This window comes from Staurois parvus, unplaced genomic scaffold (genome assembly GCF_062004578.1).
Source record: "Staurois parvus isolate SC_StPar_1 unplaced genomic scaffold, SC_StPar_1.0 ptg000132l, whole genome shotgun sequence".
In the NCBI taxonomy this organism is placed as follows: domain Eukaryota; kingdom Metazoa; phylum Chordata; class Amphibia; order Anura; family Ranidae; genus Staurois; species Staurois parvus.
In genome coordinates, this window is record NW_028317928.1 from 1,271,438 (window position 1) to 1,295,073 (window position 23,636).

At 41.5% G+C, this 23,636-nt stretch overlaps 1 protein-coding gene across 1 annotated transcript in view; it reads right to left on the minus strand.

Annotated features, from left to right (window-relative positions):
- Positions 1 to 1,363: 1,363 nt before the first annotated feature.
- Positions 1,364 to 23,636, minus strand: part of LOC149466123 (pendrin-like) — a 93,854-nt gene continuing 71,581 nt past the window's right edge. Inside the window, exons 13-20 of the mRNA XM_089672890.1 lie at positions 18,796 to 18,865; positions 18,057 to 18,149; positions 14,397 to 14,492; positions 12,523 to 12,762; positions 8,938 to 8,992; positions 8,618 to 8,763; positions 3,800 to 3,865; positions 1,364 to 1,693 (exon numbers count right to left, since the gene is read on the minus strand). Of these exons, the coding sequence (XP_089529016.1) occupies positions 1,670 to 1,693; positions 3,800 to 3,865; positions 8,618 to 8,763; positions 8,938 to 8,992; positions 12,523 to 12,762; positions 14,397 to 14,492; positions 18,057 to 18,149; positions 18,796 to 18,865 (790 nt within the window). The 3' untranslated portion in view covers positions 1,364 to 1,669. The remainder of the gene's footprint in view (positions 1,694 to 3,799; positions 3,866 to 8,617; positions 8,764 to 8,937; positions 8,993 to 12,522; positions 12,763 to 14,396; positions 14,493 to 18,056; positions 18,150 to 18,795; positions 18,866 to 23,636) is intronic.

The following is a 23,636-nucleotide window of genomic DNA, read 5'->3' on the forward strand; positions in this document are numbered from 1 at the left end:
TCTGCTAAACATACCACCCATCGTTATACCCCCAACACTCCTCTACTACACATACCACCCATCGTTATACCTCCAACACTGCTCTACTACACATACCACCCATATTTATACCTCCAACACTCCTCTACTACACATACCACCCATCGTTATACCTCCAACATTGCTCTACTACACATACCACCCATCGTTATACCTCCAACACTGCTCTACTACACATACCACCCATCGTTATACCTCCAACACTCCTCTACTACACATACCACCCATCGTTATACCTCCAACACTCCTCTACTACACATACCACCCTTCGGTATACTCTGAACACTTCCCTGCCAAAAATATCACCCATCGTTATACCTCCAACACTCCTCTAATACACATACCACCCTTCAGTATACCTTCAACACTTCTCTGCTAAACATACTACCCATCATTATACCCCCAACACTCTTCTACTACACATACCACCCATCATTATACCCCCAACACTCTTCTACTACACATACCACCCATCATTATACCCCCAACACTCCTCTACTACACATACCACCCATCGTTATACCCCCAACACTCCTCTACTACACATACCACCCATTGTTATACCTCCAACACTCCTCTACTACACATACCACCCTTCAGTATACTCTCAACACTTCTCTGCTAAACATACCACCCTTCGTGATACCTCCAACACACCTCTACTACACATACCACCCTTCTTTATACCCCCAACACTCCTTTACTACACATACCAGCCTTTGTTATACCCTCAACAGTTCTCTGCTACACATACCACTCATTGTTATACCCCCAACACTCCTCTACTACACATACCTCCCTTCATTATACCTTCAACACTTCTCTGCTACACATACCACCCATTATTATAATCCCAACACTCCTTTACTAAACATACCAGCCTTTGTTATAACCTCAACAGTTCTCCGCTACACATACCACCATCATTATACTCCCAACACTCCTCTTCTACACATACCACCAATCATTATACTCTCAACACTCCTCTACTACACATACCATCCATCTTTATACCCTAAGCACTCCTCTACTGCACATACTTCCCATCTTTATAACCTCAACACTCCTCTACTACATATACCACCCATTCTTATACCCTCAACACTCTTCTACTACAAATACCATCCACCATTATATCCTCAACACTACTCTACTACACATACCACTCACCATTATACCTTCTACACTCCTCTCCTGCACATGCTGCTCACTGTTATACCTTTTGTACTAATCTCCCTCATATACTATCCTCCATCTCTTTCCTCTTGCACACACAAAACATTCATTTCTTACTTCCCTACAAAACTATACACACAGTTATTACTTCTTATTGACATTTCTGTAACAAAGCACTTTAATGTTTGTAATATCCCAAACCTAACACTTTTGCTAGTAAATCAAATAAATTAATGATGGTTGCACTATTATAACAATTTAGTAGTAGAGAGTCAGATTAATACAGAGGCCCATTTTGTTTTGTTTTTTTAAATACCCCAGAGAAGTATTTAAACCCACAAGTAACTGATTACATACATTTTGGTAGAAATATTTTAATTATACATGAGACAACAAAGAGAATAATGATAGAGTCCATACTGGGCAATATCCACCAGTAAATTCTTGTTTTTCTTCAGAATGCCAATGCTCTCATGGCCTGTAACAGAAATACCTTAGTTAGGGTCTACACAAAAAAAAATACATTATTGTACTATATATTATAAAGTTCAGCTCTAATTGATATTCTTTCGTGCAGAAACATCCTAAAACCCCACTAAGTTTTTCTTTTTCTTCAGAATGGTTCAGTGACAGGAGGAGTCCTTCCTTCTCAGCGGTGGAGGTGAGTGGTCATTCCTCCTAAGCACCACACAGTTCAGGGTACAGTGAGTGACAACCAGCATCATTGGATCCACTTCCTGTGAACCCAGGCTGCCATAGACACGCCACCCAACCTAGACTTTCAGGAAGTGGGTTGAATAATGCTGGTCATCATTCAACTTCAAAGAGACTAGAGATTCAGGATGGAAAAGAAAGCAGCATACAGCACTGGAAAGCGGAAAAGGTGAGTAGTATTATTTGGTCCATCATATTTCCACACTCATACTGGCAAATGAAGATTCTGATTTGCTATGTTATAGGGTACATCTAAAAATGTTAATTGTTTCAAAGTAGTAGCCTGAAAAATCCACCTTTTTGAATTCCTCCTGAAAAATAACAGTGCACTTCCAATATATATATATATATACAGTATATATATATATACATACAGTATATACACTGTGTATCTGCAGCGTGAGATCATCTAAGGCACTGCTCTCTCTAACTGCTATTTTTTCCAGATATGAAGTGAGATTTGGCGGTGTCACTTCTGAGAAAGCTCTACCTGAGGAACCACAGTGCAGAGATATCCCTGTTTTTGCTTCATCCCTTTTGTGGATCTGATCTTCCTGCACCTCTCCTGCTGCTTCTTGATCATTTCCCCATTTCTAGTTATAAGACCACCAGTCATCAGTGAACCAAGATGGCTACCTCCAAACATAGACACAGTGCAGAACAAGGCATGGTAAGTTGGTAAGTTATTTACCATCTCAGGCCTCTTCGGGTATGACATGCTGACAAGAAGCATGTATTGGATAAGATTCCAGTTTATGCACACATGCCTGGCAGTTAAAGGCTCATAGATACCACAGGTAGGGATTAGGGTTAATGTATGTGGCCTTTAAAGTGACACAGTCCAATCATAGGTGTATTGGGGAAAATAGGCCCAAAGCACAAAAAACAAAAATGAGCATAGGGCTACATGACTAGAGGGACAGGAGGGAACATGATATGTTAAAAGTTAGTGTTATCATAGGAAGGATGGGTACCTGATGGGCTTAATTGTAGTGGGTGGGTAGGCCAAAAGCTGTAGTAGATGGGGGTGGGATTTAGAAGGCGGCAAAGCAATTGGAGCCATCAGACAAGAAGGATTCTTCCCACCCTCCCGCCCTGTTTGGATATGTTTTGTGCTGGTTTAAGTTATTTCTGGTTGGGGTCTTCTGAGTCATTAAGAACTTTCAGTAACAGTTCATAGTAAGCACCCTTCTAAGGTATGGCGTCCTCTGTTGGATCCCAGTTCGTTGTGTGTTATCTGGGAGGTGGTAACATGGACTTATCTGCGGAGTGGTGGATTGGTCCCCGAGCCAGTGTAATGCGGCTGGGGATAGTTAAGTAGCAAGTTAAGTAGCAACACAGATACAATCTGATTCTGGTTATTTGATGCCTCCTAAGATCAGCAAACTTTTTACGTTGTGGTTAGTTGATTATTATTTTTAAGGAATGTTATTTTGGTATGTTTGTTCATAAATGGCCAATATGGCTGATTTTCTCCATGTTGGTGTCGGGCTCCTTATTTGAGTAAAAGAAGTTGTGGAATATGCCATCGGCACTTTGGTGGTGTACATCTGTTGTACCCTAGTCATGCCACTGCAGGCCTCCTTGTGAAAATATTGCCTAGGTGTGCCTAATTTCAGTATGTTTCAGTCCTGGAAAAAGCATGCTGCAAATGAGTGTCAGAAAAATATCAAAACTTTTTTATCTCTAAACATGTTCCAGGTCAACCATTCAAATAGCACTGAAGTCAAAGCATCAGAATGACAGCCAGGGAACTAGCATTCTCTATGAGATCAATAAAGATAGCCTCCATTAACCTCTCATGATAGTGTCCCTTCAAGCAGTAAGGACAACATGTTCCATCAACAGGAGATATGGCAATGGCACTAACCTCGTCTGGTTCCTGTAGCTCCTGGTAGTCTGGCAGATACGCATCAGATTCCTTCATAAGTGAGATCTAAAGAAAAAAAGATTTAATAAAATACTTATGTTTTTTCACATTCACCTTTTATGTTACTAGCTCTATATTTTCCATATCATTTGTGCTTCTACATCAGCTCATAGCTTGATGAGAGCTGCAACTTGCTAAAGAGCACCTGTCACAATCTATAGAATCCATGCTAGTTTGTAAGATGTATTTGGTTAAAAAGAGCAGTAAAAAGATGCAAGATGATTTATAGGATGAACTGCACAGCACAGACACATTTTCTGAATTTTACAACTTTATTATCTTCATTCCCTCTACGACCACCATCTTTTTTATCCTTAGACAATACAACTCCTTCAACAAAACAGACAGACTGACTCTTTGCTTTTGGTAAGATATTATCTGATGATTTTTTATTTTTTTTATATTATATCTTTTATTAATTTTAAAACAACATTATTTCAGATATTAAAATAATACATTTCCTATATCAAAATATTTTTTTTTACAAAAACCTTTCTCTTCCACCCTCCACCCAACTCCCCCCCTAGGTCACCCAGGTCTTCTAGTAACCTCTATTTTCCATCCACCACTTCCTACCCCTCCTCTCAAGTGTATTCAATAAACCAAATGGGAAACTTCACTCTTCCATATCATATTCCTTTCAATTCTTCATAACTCTTAGTTGTTTTATAGCTTGTCCAACTCTCCCAGGTTTTTCTGAATTTTTAAATTTTATCCTCTCCAATATGGTAAAGTTCCTCCATCCTGTATATGTATTCCACTCAGTTAATCCAATCTTTTATTTTGGGGATTTCTTTACTCTGCCGAAATCTCGGAATCAGACGTTTGGCTGCATTTATTAAATTAAATATTACCATGTTCTTGTATTGCTTTACTGTAAAATCCACATTATGAAATATACAGGCCCAAGGGTTGTTTGGTATGACAGTTCCCGTTCTCTCCTGAACTTGTTGTATTATTCCTTGCCAAAACTCTTGGATTTTTGGGCATTCCCATCATATACTGTATGTGTGATAGTTCCCTCAATCCCCCACCCCCTTCAACATAAAGGTGAACTCTGTGGTCGTTGCCTGTGTGCTACACTCCCATCCCATTTGCCTATGAATTCCATCCCATTCTCTTATAACATTCCCTGTTAATGTGCTTATATTTTCCAAACAAATTCGGTATTGTTGTGGAAGCCATATTATTTTATCTAACTGTGACCCACTTAATGTATTTTTAATTTTTACCCACATTTTCCCTTGTGTATTATACATCCTCTCTACTATTCGTGAGATCAACACAGAATGGTAGTATCTCCTAAAATCTGGCACGCCTAAACCTCCATTAACTCTATCTCTTCTCTACATAATATTTCGTAACTTACCCTTGTTTTTTTGTTTGCCCAAATATATTTACTTATCATCTTCCTTATGATCTTAAAAAAAGACTCCAGCAAATATAGTGGAAGCATGTGGAACATATACAGGATCTTCAGAACTATCACCATCTTTATGATATTTATAGGACCCATCCATGATAGTGATACTATAGCTATTCTCCTTATTTCTTCCTTTAGTTTGTTTATTAATGGAATATAATTTATTTGATAGAGTTTTTTCAAGGAAGGGGTAAGCTTTACTCCTAAATAACTTAATTCTCTCTCTTTCCATACAAAGGGGAAGGCTTTCTGTAAGCACTGTTTTTCTGACTTTGAAACTGTAATATTTAATATCTATGATTTTGAGGGATTCATTTTCAAGTTTGATAATTCACCATAGTATTTTAAAATTTTCATTAGGTTGACATTTACAGCTTTATTATCTTTATTCCCTCTACGACCACCGACTTGTTTATCCTTAGTCAATAAAACTCCTTCAACAAAACAGACAGACTGACTCTTTGCTTTTTGAAAGATATTATGTGATGATTAATGAGATGTTTAGAGATCTAAACCAGTGGTCTCCAAACTCTGGCCCTTTGCTAACCTTTATCTGGCTCTTGGGGCATTATGCCTCCCACTAATATGAGGCACTATTCCCCCCACTGACACCAACAAAGGAGCATAACTCTTGCCAATGACACCAACGATGGAGCACTATTCCTCCCACTTACACCATGGGGCATAACTCCTGCCACTGACACCAATGATGGAGCACTGTTCCTCCCACTGACACAAACAATGAAGCACTATGACCTCCACTGACACCAATGCTGGGGCAGTATTCCTCCCACTGACAACAACTCTGAAGCAGTATTCCTCCCACTGAAACCAACAATGGGGCACTATTTCTCTCACTGATACAAATGATGGAGCACTATTCTTCCCACTGACACCAACAATGGGGCACTATTCTTCCCACTGACATCAACGATGGAGCACTGTTCCTCCCACTGACACAAACAATGGAGCACTATGACCTCCACTGACACCAATGCTGGGGAAGTATTCCTTCCACTAACAACAACGTTGAAGCAGTATTCCTCCCACTGAAACCAACAATGGGACACTATTCCTCCCAGTGATACCAATGATGGAGCACTATTCTTCCCACTGACACCAACAATTGGGCACTATTCCTCCCACTGATACTAATAATGGGGCACTATTTCTCCCAAGGATACAAATGATGGAGCACTATTCTTCCCACTGGCACCAACAATGGGGCACTAGTCCTCCCACTGACACTCACAATAGGGCACTATTCCTTCCACTGACAACAACAATGGGGCAGTATTCTTCCCACTGACACCAACATTGGGGCACTATTTCTCCAACTGACACCAATGATAGGGCACTTCTCTTATCCTTTACGCTGTTGATAGAGCACTGTTCTTCCCACTGATACCAACAATATGGCACTATTCATCCCACTGATACCAATGATAGGACATTATTCTTCCCACTGATACCAATGATGGGACACTATTCTTCCCACTGACATAAATAATGGAGCACTCCTACTGACCTCAGGCGCTATGTAGTTTATTTACTTCCACTGAGCCCCAAACCTGAGGCTTTGTTAATTCCCACTGAATATGGGTCATTTTCTTTTCCAATTGGCCACAATCTTCTCCCCTAAAATCTGAAGGACAGTAGATTTGCCCTTCACTGAAAACGTTTGGAGACCCCTGATCTAATCTCTCAGCTGGAAGGTGCAAAAGACTATGCTTGGGGTGAGCTACCTACCAACTCATATGCAAGAACACCGAAATGAGAATGGGCAAAAGTGGGGATACAACAATGGAATGTCAGAACTTTATCTTATCAAGAGGTTTGAGATAAGTCTACAGGTACAATAGAAAACACATCATTTAAGGGTACTGTGTTTGTCTCACCAAGAATCCAGTTTGCCTGTTACCGGGGAAGTTTAAAGAATTTCAAATGAAGAGGAGCCAGATATGAAATACACAGCTAATATATTTAGAAGAGAATTGGAGCTACGGACATTGCCTCTGTCCATTGCTCCCTTTGTCTTCCTTTAATCTCCTCTAAAGACTGGTATTTGTATCATCTGTGTAATTTCTAACTAAATGTGTCAGGGTCCTGTCCACGGCAGACGTTCTGGAAGATCTGGCGTTTCTGCCAGTACTCTGCATGGCCGCAGAAGTACACATCAGCCTCAGTCTGGTGCCAGACGGCCTTTGTAAGGAGGCTCATCACTTCCTCAAGTTGCTGGATGGTCTCTAGCTCCCCGTGCCCTGTGCCTGGTTCCTGTTTCCTGTGATTCTGACCTGAGTTTTTGTTACTGACTGGGCTTGCACCTGGACCTGTCTACTCTGCTTTACCCCTGATCTGACCTCGGCTTGGCTTACGGATACTCTCTCTCTTGCTCCTCTGTCTATGACCTCGGCTACCTCATCTGACTACGTCTGCTCTGATTCCCACCTGGTACCTGACCTTGGTTTGAACTGACTACACAGTGAACATCTAAATCCCGGAAGGGCTTGCATATTACACACAGGTGCCTCCTGTCTGCAGAACTATCTCTGTGCACCAGCTTTGCTTCTGAGTGGACCACCAACCAGCACTCCTAGAGGTGACCTGTGCAACTTTGGGCCTGTTTCCCGCTGTCCCACTCTCAGGGGAGTCCGGAACTTAGCGGCAGGGGAAGCCCTCTCTCCATTGGCCTCCATCACCAGGTATGTGATAAAATGGCAGTGGTATTTGTGTTTAATTTGTCTGTTTGGAAAATGAGGGGGAAGAGCCTTTGGGGCAGAGTAGGGATTTAACTGTATGACAAAGTTGACAGTCAGATGTAGGTAATGTATGCTGTATATTATAGGAGCATCCGATTTGAGGAGCATTAAACTGTATCTATAATAAATTTTGTGGATAGAGTGTGGAAAGGTTAGAACCCCTGACAGCCTTTGAGAGGCTTGAGGAAGAGGCAGAGCAACCTTGAACCATGCAGCCTTGCCCCCTTGATGCTCCTGGGCATCTGATGTCACAATTGACTGTTTTCAGATTGGCCTACCAGGCTCGGGCCGGTGGAGGTGCTTAACTCTTGGACTGGATTCCCACTGCACACCATCATACAGATGACAGCTTTAGTCCACATGGTACGTGCATATGTTTTTACTACATGTGAGTTGCCATTTTTATTTTTTTTACCAATAAATATCAGTTTTGCCGCACTTAGATCGCACTCTCTGATGTTTTCCTCATTCCATGATTTCAGCCATGGCTTTTCTGTATCCCATAGTATTATGCTAACATGTTTTTTCGGTAGGACGCCTTGTCAATGAAATATAACATTTTGGAGATCTGTATACCTTTTCTAGTAGGGGATCGTGCCCAGGTTTATACTTCTTTTCATTTTCTATATGTAGGACAGCATCATGGACCGTAAGGAAGAAGATATCATACTTGATTACATCGTCAAAGAAGGAACACATTTCCATTTTTCTGAGTACGGCATCTGTAAAAGGTGAAGAAGTACACAATAACCCAAAGCAAGCAGTTCAATATCAGCATTGATTAATTTAGCAGGTTAAATAACGAAAGATTGATTTTTTTTTTTACTGGATTGTGTGTGTGAATAAACTTTGACATCTCTCTATGATTGACTGATTAGACTGGCGGTAATACCTACCTTCACAAGCTGCGATGTGAACATCTACATCAATTCTCTTGAATTCTTTATATATCTGGAAAAGACATCACACATAACATACATCTTTTTTGTTCCATGCAGGATATTGAAATATAGACAGTATATATGAAACTAGTAAGAAAAATTTAGCGGTGGGATTTTTATGCACAGGTCCTCTTCATGAGAGGTCTATTCCCCTGACTCTATTTGTCATGTCCTACCACATGTGCTACCACATGACACTTCCAAAGAAATAAGCAACAGACTCTGACGTTTTGTTTGGTTGAATTTACATAGGAAGATAAACCAGAAAGAGTTTAAAACCATTCCTAAACCAAAGACTCCCTCAAGAGTTGGTTGTGGCCAGCTCAGTGGATTGCTGTAGGAAAGTCCTGGATTCTTTCTTGGATACACAGAATATAACTGGATATAACATTTATAGGTAAAGTTAATCCAGGGAATATCCGATTGCCTCTCGGGGGATCAGGAAGGATTTTTTTTCCTTGGATCATGCTTTGCTGGGTTTGTTTTTGTCTTCCTCTGGATCAACTGTGGGTGTAAGATTATAACTTTTTTTATTTTATTTTATGGTTGAACTGGATGGACTTTTGTCTTTTTTTCAGCCAGACTAATTATGTAACTATGCTCATTATTAGAAAATCATAGTAAAATATCTGTGTTCAGACTGATTGCTCATTTTTCTGTTCTGTGTTAGTCAGGGGCGGACTGACAACTCATGGGGCCCCCGGGCAATAGGAAATCATGGGCCCCTGTGTCCTTGCCCACACTCAAACCACACCCTAAAAAGCCTATGAAAGGTACCAGGGGCATCTCATGGGGCCTCATACTGACCCCGGGCCCTCGGGCAGTGCCCGAGTGGCTAAATGGTCAGTCCGCCCCTGGTCGTAGTATACCGTTTTCGAGAGCAAATGTCAAATGCTCAGACAAAAGTTTCCAAAGGGACATGATGGAAAATGTTACCAGAACAAGCAATTTCCATTTAATTAGTGCAGTATTTGTCCTTGAAAAATCAAATGAGCAAGATCGCGCATGATCGGACACAAAGTACGACATGGAGAAAGATGCAACAAAAATCATTTTCAGTTTTTAAGGAGATATATAGTTGTGCTCAAAAGTTTGCTTCCCCTTGGAGAACTGGTAATACACAATGGGGGAGATTTACTAAAACAGGTTCACTCAGAATCAGGTGCAGCTGTGCATGGTAACCAATCAGATTCTAACCTCGGCTTGTTCAATTAAGCTTTAGCAATAAAAAAAACAATATTTTGGGCTTTTTGCTATTAAACATGTCCAGTAAAATAATTTTACAAATCAAATCTTGTCATAAATTTAGGCCAAAATGTATTCTGCTCCGTGTCTTTGCTAAAAAAAAAAAAATACGTGTAAATTAATTGGTTTACGTGAAAGTTATAGCATCTACAAATGGTGGTATAGATACTGGGTTTTTTTTTTCTACTAGTAATGACGGCGATCAACTTTTAGCGGGACTGCAGCGGGCATTCTGACACTGGGGGGGAACTAACTTGGTGTCACTGACATCCCCAGTGACACCAATACAGTGATCAGTGCTAAAGAAAAGCACTGACACTGTACTAATGACACTGGGCAGGAAGGGGTTAATCTGAGGGGCAATCAAAGGGTTAACTATGTGCTGGGAGTGTTTTACTAGGGGGCGGGGGTGTGCTTTACTGTAAGCACACTGATCGGGATGGCTATGCCGAGCACAGCCATCCCGAGCAGTGTGCTCGGGCTGACAGGGAAGAAGACTGTAAACAAAACAGTCTTTCTCCCCATCGGTGATTGTCGGTAATCACCGGGCACCAGTAGATAATTACCGCCCAGGACCCGGTGATTGATATCCGCAGCAGCGAATGGTGTGTAGCAGCGTGTGCGGCCATTTGCCCCCCTACCTGAAAATGCAAAATTACGTATATATACATGATTTTGCGCACAGTACCACCCTGTAGCAGTATATCTGCTATAGGGCGGTCCTTAAGCTGTTAAAGTGGTTGTAAACCCCAGACATGAAAAATGAACAAATCATATAGTGTGTCCGTGCATCAATCCGGAGCACTAGGTGTCATTTCTGAATGCTGCCCCATTCCTCTGTTATCAGCATGAGTCACTTCTGACAAATTTTCTTGACACCAAGAACATAATAGTGACAGGGGAGGGACCTTCAGCAGATTGACAGCCTTAGCTCTATTCCTGTGTGCTGTGTGGGGAGGGGTGTGTCTCTTCTCCCCAATCAACTCAGAGCTTTCCTCACTGAGCTCTGTAGTGAGAGGTTTCGGCTTTATAAATTCGGCACTTTGAACAGCTGTAGAGAAGAGAAGGCGACAGATAGACAGATACAACATATGTAGGAGGATTTGTTTCATATCTGTGTATCACCTGAGGCCAGTCACTTCACTATGTGTAAAGGTTTACAACCACTTTAACCTGTACCGCAGGGCAGTATTCCAACATGATAACGACCCCAAACACACCTCCAAGACCACCACTGCCTTGCTAAAGAAGCTGAGGGTAAAGGTGATGGACTGGCCAAGCATGTCTCCAGACCTAAACCCTATTGAGCATCTGTGGGGCATCCTCAAACGGAAGGTGGAGGAGCGCAAGGTCTCTAACATCCAACAGCTCCGTGATGTCATCATGGAGGAGTGGAAGATGGAAGGTGGAGGAGCGCAAGATCTCTAACATGCACAAGCTCCGTGATGTCCTCATGGAGGAGTGGAAGATGGAAGGTGGAGAAGCGCAAGGTCTCTAACATCCACCAGCTCCGTGATGTCGTCATAGAGGAGTGGAAGAGGACTCCAGTGGCAACCTGTGAAGCTCTGGTGACCTCCATGCCCAAGAGGGTTAAGGCAGTGCTGGAAAATAATGGCGGCCACACAAAATATTAACACTTTGGGCCCAATTTGGACCTTGTCACTTAGGGGTGGAGTCACTTTTGTTGCCAGCAGTTTAGACATTAATGACTGTGTGTTGAGGTATTTTGAGGGGACAGCAAATTTACATGTTATACAAGCTGTACACTATGTCACATTGTAGCAAAGTGTAATTTCTTCACATAAAAAGAGAGAATCAAATATTGACACAAATGTGAGGGGTGGACTCACTTCTAGGAGATACTGTAAATATATATATATATATATATATATATATATATATATATACACAGTATATAAAATCAAAGTAACCACACTGTTGTATATAGTTACATTATCGTGCATAGAAGTGGAGGCCAAAAAAATATAAAGCCCCACACCTAAAAAAAATAGCTACTAATTCTTCAACACCGAAAGCTATATGCCATAATGTTTCCCCTAACATCAACTCTCAGCAAATAATGAGGGAAGCGAGGCCAGAGTCATAACAGATAGATAGATAGATAGATAGATAGATAGATAGATAGATAGATAGATAGATAGAAAGATGGATAGATAGATGGATAGATAGATAGATAGATAGATAGATAGATAGATAGATAGATAGATAGATAGATAGATAGATAGATAGATAGATAGATAGATAGATAGATAGATAGATAGATAGAATATTTACCAGCTTTAGGATTTTGACGGCCACCACATCCAGGAATGTTATTTGGCTGAAGTCAAATATGATGCTGTGGATGGACACCTTGGGCACGGAGACTTTGACAGGTAGGTCAGCATTCCAATCTACTTGGATCTCCACTTCCTTTGTTTGAATTCCATCATCATTCTCAGTTTCAGGGTCTTCTGGATCATCAGCTGACTCGTAGCCCAGATTGTCAATGCCAGCTGGACTGACAACTCCATTCTGAAGAGATATATGAGATGATATTTAATACCTTCAATCAGGGCCAGCGCTACCACTAGGCAAACTAGGCAGCCGCCTAGGGCACACTGCCACCTAGAGTGCAGCCACAGCCTGATCTAGGGGGGTGTTAGAGAGGGCTATGCCCCCCCCCGACTTCAGTTGTTCTCCCCCAGGCCAGTCTTTCCATGGATGCTGTGCCGGGCTACTAAGTGCCTTCCCCCATCCCCGCACTCACTGCAGGGACAAGGGGGGAGCAGCCTGGAGCAGTGAAGCCTGCAAAGGAGAAATGACAGAAGAGAGCCAGGGAAGCACGGGCTGGAAGTGGGGATTAATTAACTCCCATGAACGGGAGCTATATCACCCCAGCCCAGCTAATCAAGGCAGATGAAGCCTCCTGATCCCAGAAGAAGATTTGGGAGATTATGGAAGCACCATGGATGGAGCAATGAAGGAAACTGCAAATGTTGCAGCGCTGGAGGGGGGTCTCACGTCTAGGTAGGTCCCGGTTTACAATTAGGCTCAGAAGCCATGGTTCTATAGGTGCCAGAGGCCTTTCCTTTGATAAATACTAACCATGTGTTTTTTTTCATTGTCAGTAGGAATAGCAATCTTATTTACATTTACACATCTATCTATTATCACATCTATTATCACACTATTGTAAGCCAAATTAGGAACAGAAAAATAGGAAAATGTCCTGCGTAAGAGAGGAATGTTATTGAGGGAGCCGATACCTGTGTTATTACCGCCTCCAGTGAAATCCAGCCATGCCACAATTTTTTTTAGATATTGCAGGGAAGAGTTGAAACCTTTATCAGGCTTTATGTTATTGTTGCTATTGTTATTATTATTATTTTATTTTTTTTGTTATTTTTTATTATTATTGTTTTTTAGTTTATAATATTATTTTTATTAATATTTTAGATTTTTATTTTGTTCACCCCTATTGGGGAGATTTAATTTTACTTCTAGTCTTCCCACATGGAAGAAAAATATATTTTAAAAACATTCAAAATGTATTGACATATATTTGAAATACTACAATTTTAGCCGTATTCAATATATTAAAAATAAAAAATATATATATATATATATATATATATATATATATATATATATGTTTAGTTCATGTTAATGGCAGTTCATTCTAAGCATTAAGCGCCTTTATTGACCTGTAAAATAAAAACATTTGAAAAACAGTGATTCTAGCTTCAAACTGCACAAAAATTCTTTGTTGTCTAGTTTTTACTTTAATACCTTCCTGCCCAACCCCACTGTCCCTTTAACTGGGCCAATTTGCCTGGGGGGGTGGGAACGTCTGCCCAATCATTTGACATCTGTGAATGGTTATCAACCAAAAATGGTCACAAATCCTGCTAGCTCCAGATCATAACTAGGGACCAGGAGCTATCTTTGACAGCTCGGTCACTGTTTCTGGGAGTATGCAGTAAGTGTGCTCTCAGCACAGAAACCTTAGCCGTCCATGAAAGCATATCATTACCTGGGTGGAAACAGGTTAACAAATCAATTTTTCTATGTCATCACGCCGACACATGCAGGATTGAACCATGATTGGCCTAACCACGAAATTCATTACAAACTCATATAATTAGACATGAAGAATGTTATCTCACCCTTGTGGTTGTCAGCTCTCCTTTCTTGATAAGTTTATGAATCTTCCGAAGGGCTTTTGTCCTTTTTGTGAAAACTCGAACGCAATCAAATCCAACCTGCCAAATGCAAGCATTATTAATGAACACCGGTGACATTTCTATATTAAATATAATCTTGAAAACTTTCCTTTCAACCCAATAGGTGGAGCTCTAGTCTCCCTTTCAAGCCCACTGTCTATAGAGCTCAGTACCTCAAGCAACGTAGGTTAAAAATGTCTGTTTAGCCGCGTTTACATAATTCGTTTATGCGCGTTTGCGTTTAGAAGCGTTTTTTAAAGATAAGCACAGCAGAACCTCCCAAATGCCCAGAATGCACTTAAAAGTGGTAAATTATGAACTATTTCAGACTGTTTCAGAGAAATACAGAGAACAGAAGCAGAGACAGCGGTATGTGTTAAGATAATTAGGTGCGAGTTGCTCAGTAACATATCTTTTGTTTCCAAGGGTAGGAAAGGTGTCTGGTGGGAGTCATTAAGGCCACCTGGCAGGGGATCTTTATGAGGGATTTGAGGTGTGAATGGTCATTAACATATCTTTTGTTTCCAAGGGTGGGAGAGGTCTAAGGTGTGAATTGGTCATTAACATATCTTTTGTTTCCAAGGGTGGGAGAAGTCTAAGGTGGGAATGGTCATTAACATATCTTTTGTTTCCAAGGGTGGGAGAGGTATGAGGTGTGCATGGTCATTAACATATCTTTTGTTTCCAAGGGTGGGAGAGGTCTGAATGGTCATTAACCAATTCAATACCGGGCATTTTTACACCTTCCTGCCCAGGCCAGTTTTCAGGTTTCAGCGCTCTCACACTTTGAATGACAATTGCGCGGTCATACAACATTGTACCCAAACTAAAATTTTATCATTTTCTTCACACAACTATAGCTTTCTTTTGGTGGTATTTAATCACCACTGGGGTTTTTTTTTTTTGCTAAATTAACAAAAAAAGACCAAAAATATTGAAAAAAAAAAAAGTTTTTCTTTGTTTCTGTTATAAAAGTTTGCAAATAAATAATTGTTCTTCATAAATTTAGGCCGAGATGTATTCTGCTACGTCTTTGGTGACATATTGTCACCAATGCAGTACAGCGTCATCATATAACTGGCATGGCGGTGATCAGGGACACTGACTGGTGACAGTATGAAAAAATAAAAATTATATATATTTTTTTATTTTTTTTTATTTTTTATTAAATGTTTTTTCTTTTTTTCAAGATTTTTTTTTCATATTTCACTATGACCAAAGTAGTACAATGTTACCATAGTAACATTGTACTACTTTGGGGAAGTGATCAGTATTTTTTTTTTTGTTTTTTTACACAATTTGCTTATAGCAAAGAATTACTTTGCTATAAGCAAGCATTTACCTGAATGACATCGATTCATTCAGGGTTTTTTTTTTGTGCTTAGCTGTGATTTGGCCACAGCTAATCACATGACATGTGCATGTGATTAGCTGTGACCATTCACAGCTAGGCAGTAGTATACAATGGATGGCATGAATGAAGCCATCCATTGTATACAACTGTCATGTGACCTGCTGTGATTGGTCACAGCAGGTCACATGGTACCGGCAACGGGGCCGATACTCAGATCTGTCATCGGCCGTGTCCGAGGTACACGGCTGGTGACAGATCGCGCCGCTGCGCCAATCTGCAGGAGCGCAATCAGCGGATGTGCGGGAGGACGCCATATGGCATCCACCCGAAACGCTGATGACATTTGCCGCCCGCCATTTGGCCATAGGTTAACATATCTTTTGTTTCCAAGGATGGGAGAGGTCTGAGGTGTGAATGGTCATTAACATATCTTTTGTTACCAAGGGCGGGAGAGGTCTGAGGTGTGAATTGGTCATTAACATATCTTTTATTTCCAATGATGGGAGAGGTCTGAGGTTTGAATTGGTCATTACAATGTGTGACAAGCTTGGTAGGGACATCCTGTGTTCAGTGTTTTGTTCATCTGAGCACCTTGAAAATGCTTTGCATGCATTTTTCATTATGAAAAAAGGCTCTGGACAGCATCGGAAACTGGAAGAGTTAAGAAAACATTTTCAGACGCAAATGCTTCTAAATGCGATTTGCCGTGTTTAGATGCATTCATCCGCGTTTACAAGCGCTTTGCGTTTTGAATGCTGATAAAATCAACTGCTGAACGCAAGTTTTCTGCGTTCAAAAAAACAACTGTAAACTTAAATGCCTGTAAACAACTGTAAACGAAGACGTGGACACAGACATATAGGAAAACATTAGGGAGAGTTGAGGGGCTGCTTAAAAAACCCCTGAACAGCTCCTAAACGTGAGTTTATCAGCTGCTGTGTACATGAGCCCTTAGATGCAGGAAAGGATGAAAATACTAAGACAAGTACTTAACCACCTTCCGTCCGGCTGTTGTATATAAACGGCCAGACGGTGGCAGTGCAGGGTCGGGTGGCTGTTTATAAACGGCCCCCCTGCCCCCTGCTTGTGCTCACTCCCTGGGAGCGCGCAGCACCGCGATTCAGTGCCCACTGTGTCCTCCGGACACAGTGGAACACCGATCGTCAGACGGGACCTCTGTGCGAGGTCCCGATCATGTGATCACTGATTGGCCAATCAGTGATTCACATAAGAAATACACTTTTTTTCAAAATTTTTGGACTTTTTCATTTATATAGCAAACAAAATAAAAATCCCAGTGGTGAATAAATACCACCAAAATAAAGCTTTATCTGTCTCAAAAAAATGCTAAAAAATTCATATGGGTACAGTGTTGCATGACCGCGCAATTGTCATTCAAAATGTGATAGCGCTGAAAGCTGAAAATTGGCCTGGACAGGAAGTGGGTAAAAGTGTCCGGACAGGAAGTGGTTAAAGTATAACTAAAAGGCAAAACCTTTATTTAAGTTTTGGAAAGACTGGAGAGGGACTAGAAACCTGCTATTGCTGTCTGTGCCTCTGTTGGGGAGGTTTGGCCCTCTCTATTTGTTCACCATTACCATTGAAAGTGAAAGTAAAAGAAAAACCCAAATTGTGAGTTGTCCCCAGAAAAGTAATAGAGCAGAAATCTTCCAATGGAGACACTAGTTCTGGTGACCAGGAGGGGTCCCCAAAGAATTTCCCTAATTTGCAGAGATTTCCTCTCACTTCCTGTTTTTGCTGTGGTACTGGAAGTGAAGGAAAATCTACGCAATGGGGCACAGATGGCAAATCCGAGATCTGAAATGAACAAAAAAACGTTTTTCCTATAGTTCCTACTTTAATGGAAAAAAAAAACATGGCAAATGTTTAAATGTAAAAGAAATGTACACCCTACATAAATGACATCATAAACAACTGCCATTTTTAAAATATTTGTTTTCACCCTTTTCCATTCTTTTGATGCATTTTAGTGCTGCTGATCGCCTGCATCATCTTTACAGCCACTTCATATCTGAGTGCATTCCAGGGCTATCCCATGGCATTTTCAGGAAACTCGCCCTGAAAACGCCATGCAGCCATCTAGAATATTGCAGTAAGGACCGACAAGTGCAGGAGAAAAAATATTTTTGGATTTTTCAGTGTAGGGGAGAATTCACTTCAGAGTTGAAAATTCAGAGTTGAATTTTACATTTATTTTTGATAGAAACATGTACGATCGTCTAACTTACGATTCGTTTAATGCCGCTTCTCAGCCCTTCAATGTTACCATAAAAGATACCACTGGAAAACCGGATGATTTTCACTCCATCTGGCTCTACAAGCTGGAAAAGAAACAAGTTATGGATTTGAATCGTAGTGTTTTCTATGTCTTATTGGATTTAGACCATAAAATATATTGTAACGGAACCGGACCCTGACTGCACTAGGGTATTTCCGTTAGACCCCCGCTTCCCTGTCTGAACACAGATGCACGGACACCACCGCTGACCATACAAGACGAGACAGCACCAGACTCGTATTAAAACAGGAAATGGACTGCTTTATTTTAACATAGATACAAGATATATACACAGGGCAGGGAAATATACCCAGTAACAGGAAACACATCAGCAGGCCGTCCCATCAGGAGGAAGGGCTGTCGGAAACACCCCCCACCAAGCCAGTACAAACACATATATCCCATAATAGTTTGCTCCCAAGCCAGACACACAATGTGGCAGTAGACAATACACAACCCATACATCCCATAACAGTTTGCTCCCAAGCAAGACACACAATAGAACAATGGGATGTAGCCGCATGGCAATGAACAAAGAACACCCCCCCACCCCAATATTAGAACATTCCACCCTGTACCCCTAACAGGCATAGGGTGACTTACACATAATAGGGATATGGGGAGATGAGACAGGGGTCCCCCCACCCCCAAAAGGCACTCCCGTCACATATATGTTGGAGCATACGTACGTTTTTGTACAGCTTTACATTTTTGTAAAGTTCGGTGTCAGGAACGTTTGCTAGAGCACTGCAGGAAGGGCTAAAAAAAAGAATAATAAAAAATTAGATAACTGAAAGCTGAAGCCTAGACAGATACAAAATACATAAATGAATGCATAAATTCATTAACCACTTCAGCTCCAGAAGATTTACCCCCCCCCCCCCCCTTTCCCGACCAAGCCATTTTTTGCATTATGGCGCTGTGTTACTTAAACTGACAATTGCACGTTCATGCAACACTGTACCCAAAATAAAAATTTTCCTTTACTCCTCACAAATAGCACTTTCTTTCAGGGGTATTTGATCCACTCTGCGGTTTTTACTTTTTTGTGTTATAAATAAAAAAAGACTGACAATTTTGAAAAAAAACTAATATTTTTTATTTTCTACTATAAAGCATATCAAATAAAAAAAATTTTAAAATCAAAATTCTTCATAAATTTAGGCCAAAATGTATTCTGCTACATATTTTTGGTAAAAAAAATCCCAATAAGTGTATCTTGATTAAAAATGTCCCAAACTATGGGACATATACGTGTTTGTTTTTTTTTAATACTAGTAATGGGGCGATCAATGACTTATAGTGGGACTGCGACATTGCGGCGGACATTTTTACACCAACTGATACTTTGTGGGAACAAGGGACACTAATATGGTGATCGGTGCTAAAAATATACACTGATTGCTGTACTAATGACACTGGTTGGGAAGGGGTTAACATCTAGGGTGATCAAAGGCTTCGGTGTGTGCCTAGCTATGTGCTTGGTGTATACTAGGTGGTGCTGGTACAAGAGCAAGTGATAGATCGTGTTCCCAGCTCTGCAGGGACACACGATCCATCACTTTCCCGTGTCACAACATAGCTGTGAGGCACAGCTCTGTTCTTCCCCCCTGCCCAACAATCTGCGGGTCCGTTCGCTGGGACTTCCAGATCGGCTTCTGCTGTGACAGTTCTCAGCAGCTCAGCAGAAGAGATCCACCAGCAGCGTATATATATATATGTGTGTGTGTGTGATTTTGCAAAGGGGAGTCACCCTGTAGCAGTAAAACTGCTAAAGGGTGGATGTAAAGTGGTCAATTTAATAAATAACTTAAGTATTCAAGGTTTTGCTTTGGTTTTTGTTAATTGCTAGCAGTGTAAGTGCTTCAATTTAAACAAAATAAATAAATAAAGTGATTATCCTTCTCTCTTCTTCTCTTTCCTGGGGTCCTTCTACTGGTGTACAAATCACTGCCCCCTATTGGTGGAGGCACACTTCCAGTGGTCAGGTCCTCTCTCATAGGCTCCAAAGGCAGGAGAACTCATGGGGGCAGTGAGGAGACCATTGTCCCAGAAAATAACAAGCAGGGAAAGATGTTTGGTCCCCGGGACAGTATATTAGCTTTGCTCCTAGAAGAAACTATGACTTTGACCCATTGCACTAAAGTGACAGAAGAGGTGTTGGGATCAAGACTGAGGAGTAAGTTAATTGATGCACATTGCTCTATCTACACTTAATTTTTCCTGGAGTTGGGTTATAACAGCAGACACAAAATCAGGTCCTCTACCCTGCCAGATAGGCTGTGCTGTGTAACGTCCAGTGTGCATGATTGTCTTCCTTTAAACCCCTGCATTTTTTTGCATTAAAAGCAAGATTCCCATCTAAACTGCACAGAAGTAGAGTGTTAGGATAGTTTGCAGTTTGGCCACTAGGTGGTGCCCTCCCCTAGGATATAAACGGTGGGTTAGGTTACAGAGCGTGTGTGGACAGAGAGCCTGAGAAGATAGGAGATAGGGCTCATGGACACCGGGCGTAAAAAAACACTACTTTTACAGGCGTACAGCATTTTTTTCAGCTTCTAAAGGCACCAGGGCCGTCTTTAAGGCAGGGCAAAAGGGCAGCTGCCCTGGGCCCAGTCATTTTTATGAGGCCCAAAGCAGCTACCATATATATGCCAATTGTCCCTGTTTATATACCTTTGTCCCTTGAAGTCTTCCTGCTGCGTGTGTCCCAATATCTCAGAGTGAAGTGCTGTCACTTATACTGCCCAGCTCTGCCCTATTGCAGTGTACAGATGACCCAGATCATATCAGCATTCACATGTAAATAACCGGCATTGATATATAAATAGCGGTGGTATTCACATGTAAATAGTGACAGCATTCATATGTATATCATGCCCCCCTGAAGTTCCATTCACCATCACCTCTGCTGAATTCTGCCAACTGGGGAAGTAAATGGGCATGCTTGAAAGTCCTGCCTGCAACTGTGGTCACTGAGCCTACCATCAGTATGTTCTGCAAACGTAAGCAAAGTGGTGTGGGTGGGGTGTGCAAAGGTAGGCAGAGAAGCAATTACAGTTTGGGGTGCACAGGTGAGCATGGAGGGAGTATACAGAGGTAAGGAAGGTGGGTGCATAGATGAGCAGGGCAGACATGTAGAGTTAAGGTGGGGGGAGTTGGAGTGGAGAGGTTTGGGGTGCAGTGGTTATCAATAAGTGAGTCGTAGTGATGTGATATAACCTTTAGCAACCAATAAGTAGGTGCTAATGATGCACAGTAACCTATAGCAGCCAATCAATGAGTGGTAAGAATGTGCAGTAAACTCTAGCAACCAATCAGTGAGCGGTAATGAAGTGCAATAACCTCCAGCAACTAAAAAGTGAGCAGTAGTGTGTGCTTTAACCTTTAGGAACCAGTCAGTGAACAGTAATGATATGCTGTAACCTCTGGCAACCAGTCACTGCCTGATCTGCTGCAGTTAACTGATTTTGAGTCTAGCTGGTTTGTCTCAGAACAGGTGAAGAATGAAATTGCATGGGGGGGGGGGGGCAAGAAAATGTTTGCCCAGGGTTCAATCAATATTAAAGAGGGCTGTGAATGCACCTCTATGTTAGCTTATGTAACCATGGACACTCAGGCCTCATGCACATTGGACGCTCTAAACATGCCAGTAGCGTTAGCTGTAGAATGCCATATTAAAAATGCAAGTTACCATATATCTAATTTTTTTAGTGTTTTTGCATTAGTATTTTTTTGTGGTTTTCAACATTTTTAGCATTTTTTTTTGCAAAACTATATTCCCACAAAAGCGTGAGACTCAAAAACTCAAGATAGCTGCATTTTGCAGCATTTTACAGCGTTAGAGCGTTTATACAGCTGAAAAGCTCTTCAAATGCAGTAGTTCTGGAATTTGTTTCCAGCCTGCAAAAAAAAAAATGCAAATAAAAGCCTATGTGTGCATGAACACATAGGATAATGTGTTGGGGAGTTTACTGGCTGTAGAAAAAAACAGATGCCGAATGCCGAAAACAGCCTTAGAAGAGGAGCATTTAGAGACTGAACAAAAGCATTACTTGCGGGTTCAAGGAAGGACCTTTTGGCTAGAAAAAATGATTGAAGAGCCTAAACATGTGTAAACGCACCTAAAAGCTAGGCACATTTATAGTGCTTAAGCATTTGTTAATTTCAGTGGCCAGAATAGATTACTATTCTGGGAAATGAAAGGAACATCCAAATGCCTGATGTGCCAAAATGCGTCAAAACACATCTAAGCATGTTTGCAAAATGCAGCTTTACGCGCATTTAAGCTGCTTTTTTTCCTGCCAGAAGCAAAGGTAATCAGTGTTGCTTGGCAAATGCCCAGTGTGCATGAGGCCTTGGACTTTGAAGCTGGCCCTGGTGGGACTAGGTGGGGCCCTTCTTGTAGAGATGTAGCGTTTCCAGCAAGTGGTATTCCCTAGCTGAGGGATACCTGGAGAGGTGCTGATACCCTTGCTAGGACTAGTACTAGGGACAAGATGCATGGGGAGAGTGCTGACAGCCACTACCAGAATTGCTGTGTGCCGTGACGTTATTTTGAAAAATGACCAAACTTGTCTCCCTTTGGTAGTGTATTGCAGCCTTTCACAAATGTATTATTCCAGAGGAACCCCTAAAATAATTTTCAGGACTCAGGGAACCCTTATTAAAACCAACTGACTGGGGGTCAGTGGCAAAAATGTCTCTTACATTGGTGGTCAGCAGGAAGAGTGCAACCCTTGCAGATAGCTAAAAAGATAATTGGGTCATGCTGCTGGCTTTGCCAAAATGGAATGGCCCTGGGACTATACAAGCACCATCAGGTCAATCAGCCACAGTTCAAGGAACCCCTAGAAACCTCTGGAGAAACCCTAGGGTTCTATGGAACCCTGGTTGGGAAAGGCTGGTTGCCTCTTATTGTTATTGGTGGCCTATTCCTAGAACTGGTACCCAACTCGGCCAGGGAAGAAGTAGGGCAGCATTGAGTCAAGGTACTGTGCATGTTACGGAGAACAGGGTGGTAAGAAGCAAGTTCCTGATTTGGGGGGCTGTGGTACGGCTGAGGTAGTAAGTGATTTTTTTGACCACTACAGCTGTCCAGTGAGTAAACCGGTATATGCAAACGTAGGTTTCAAGCAATTCAGAGCTGCAGTATCTGCTGCAAGTCCTAGGTCACAGCAATCAGTTCGCTTTTCTCTAATAGTGGTCCTGGTGCTGGAGCCACTGAACACCTCCTTTCAGCAGAAATCTTGTGAATTCCGCAAGGAAACTGACACTCCTAGCAATGACATTCTCTGTGGTCCCCTGCAGCTCTCACTGATTCCTCCTACTTGCTTCCACATCACTGTTGGACCCAGTAAGGAGGTGAAGGTCAGCTGTAACCAGTACAAGTTGTGAAGAGCACAGGATTGATACTCCTGGAAGTATCACTTTCCCTGCAGAATTCACATGAAAACCTTTCAAGGCTAGAATGGTGTCAATGGTTAATTCTTTTTTCCCTCTAGTGCCCAGCACTAAGACTGCTATATCA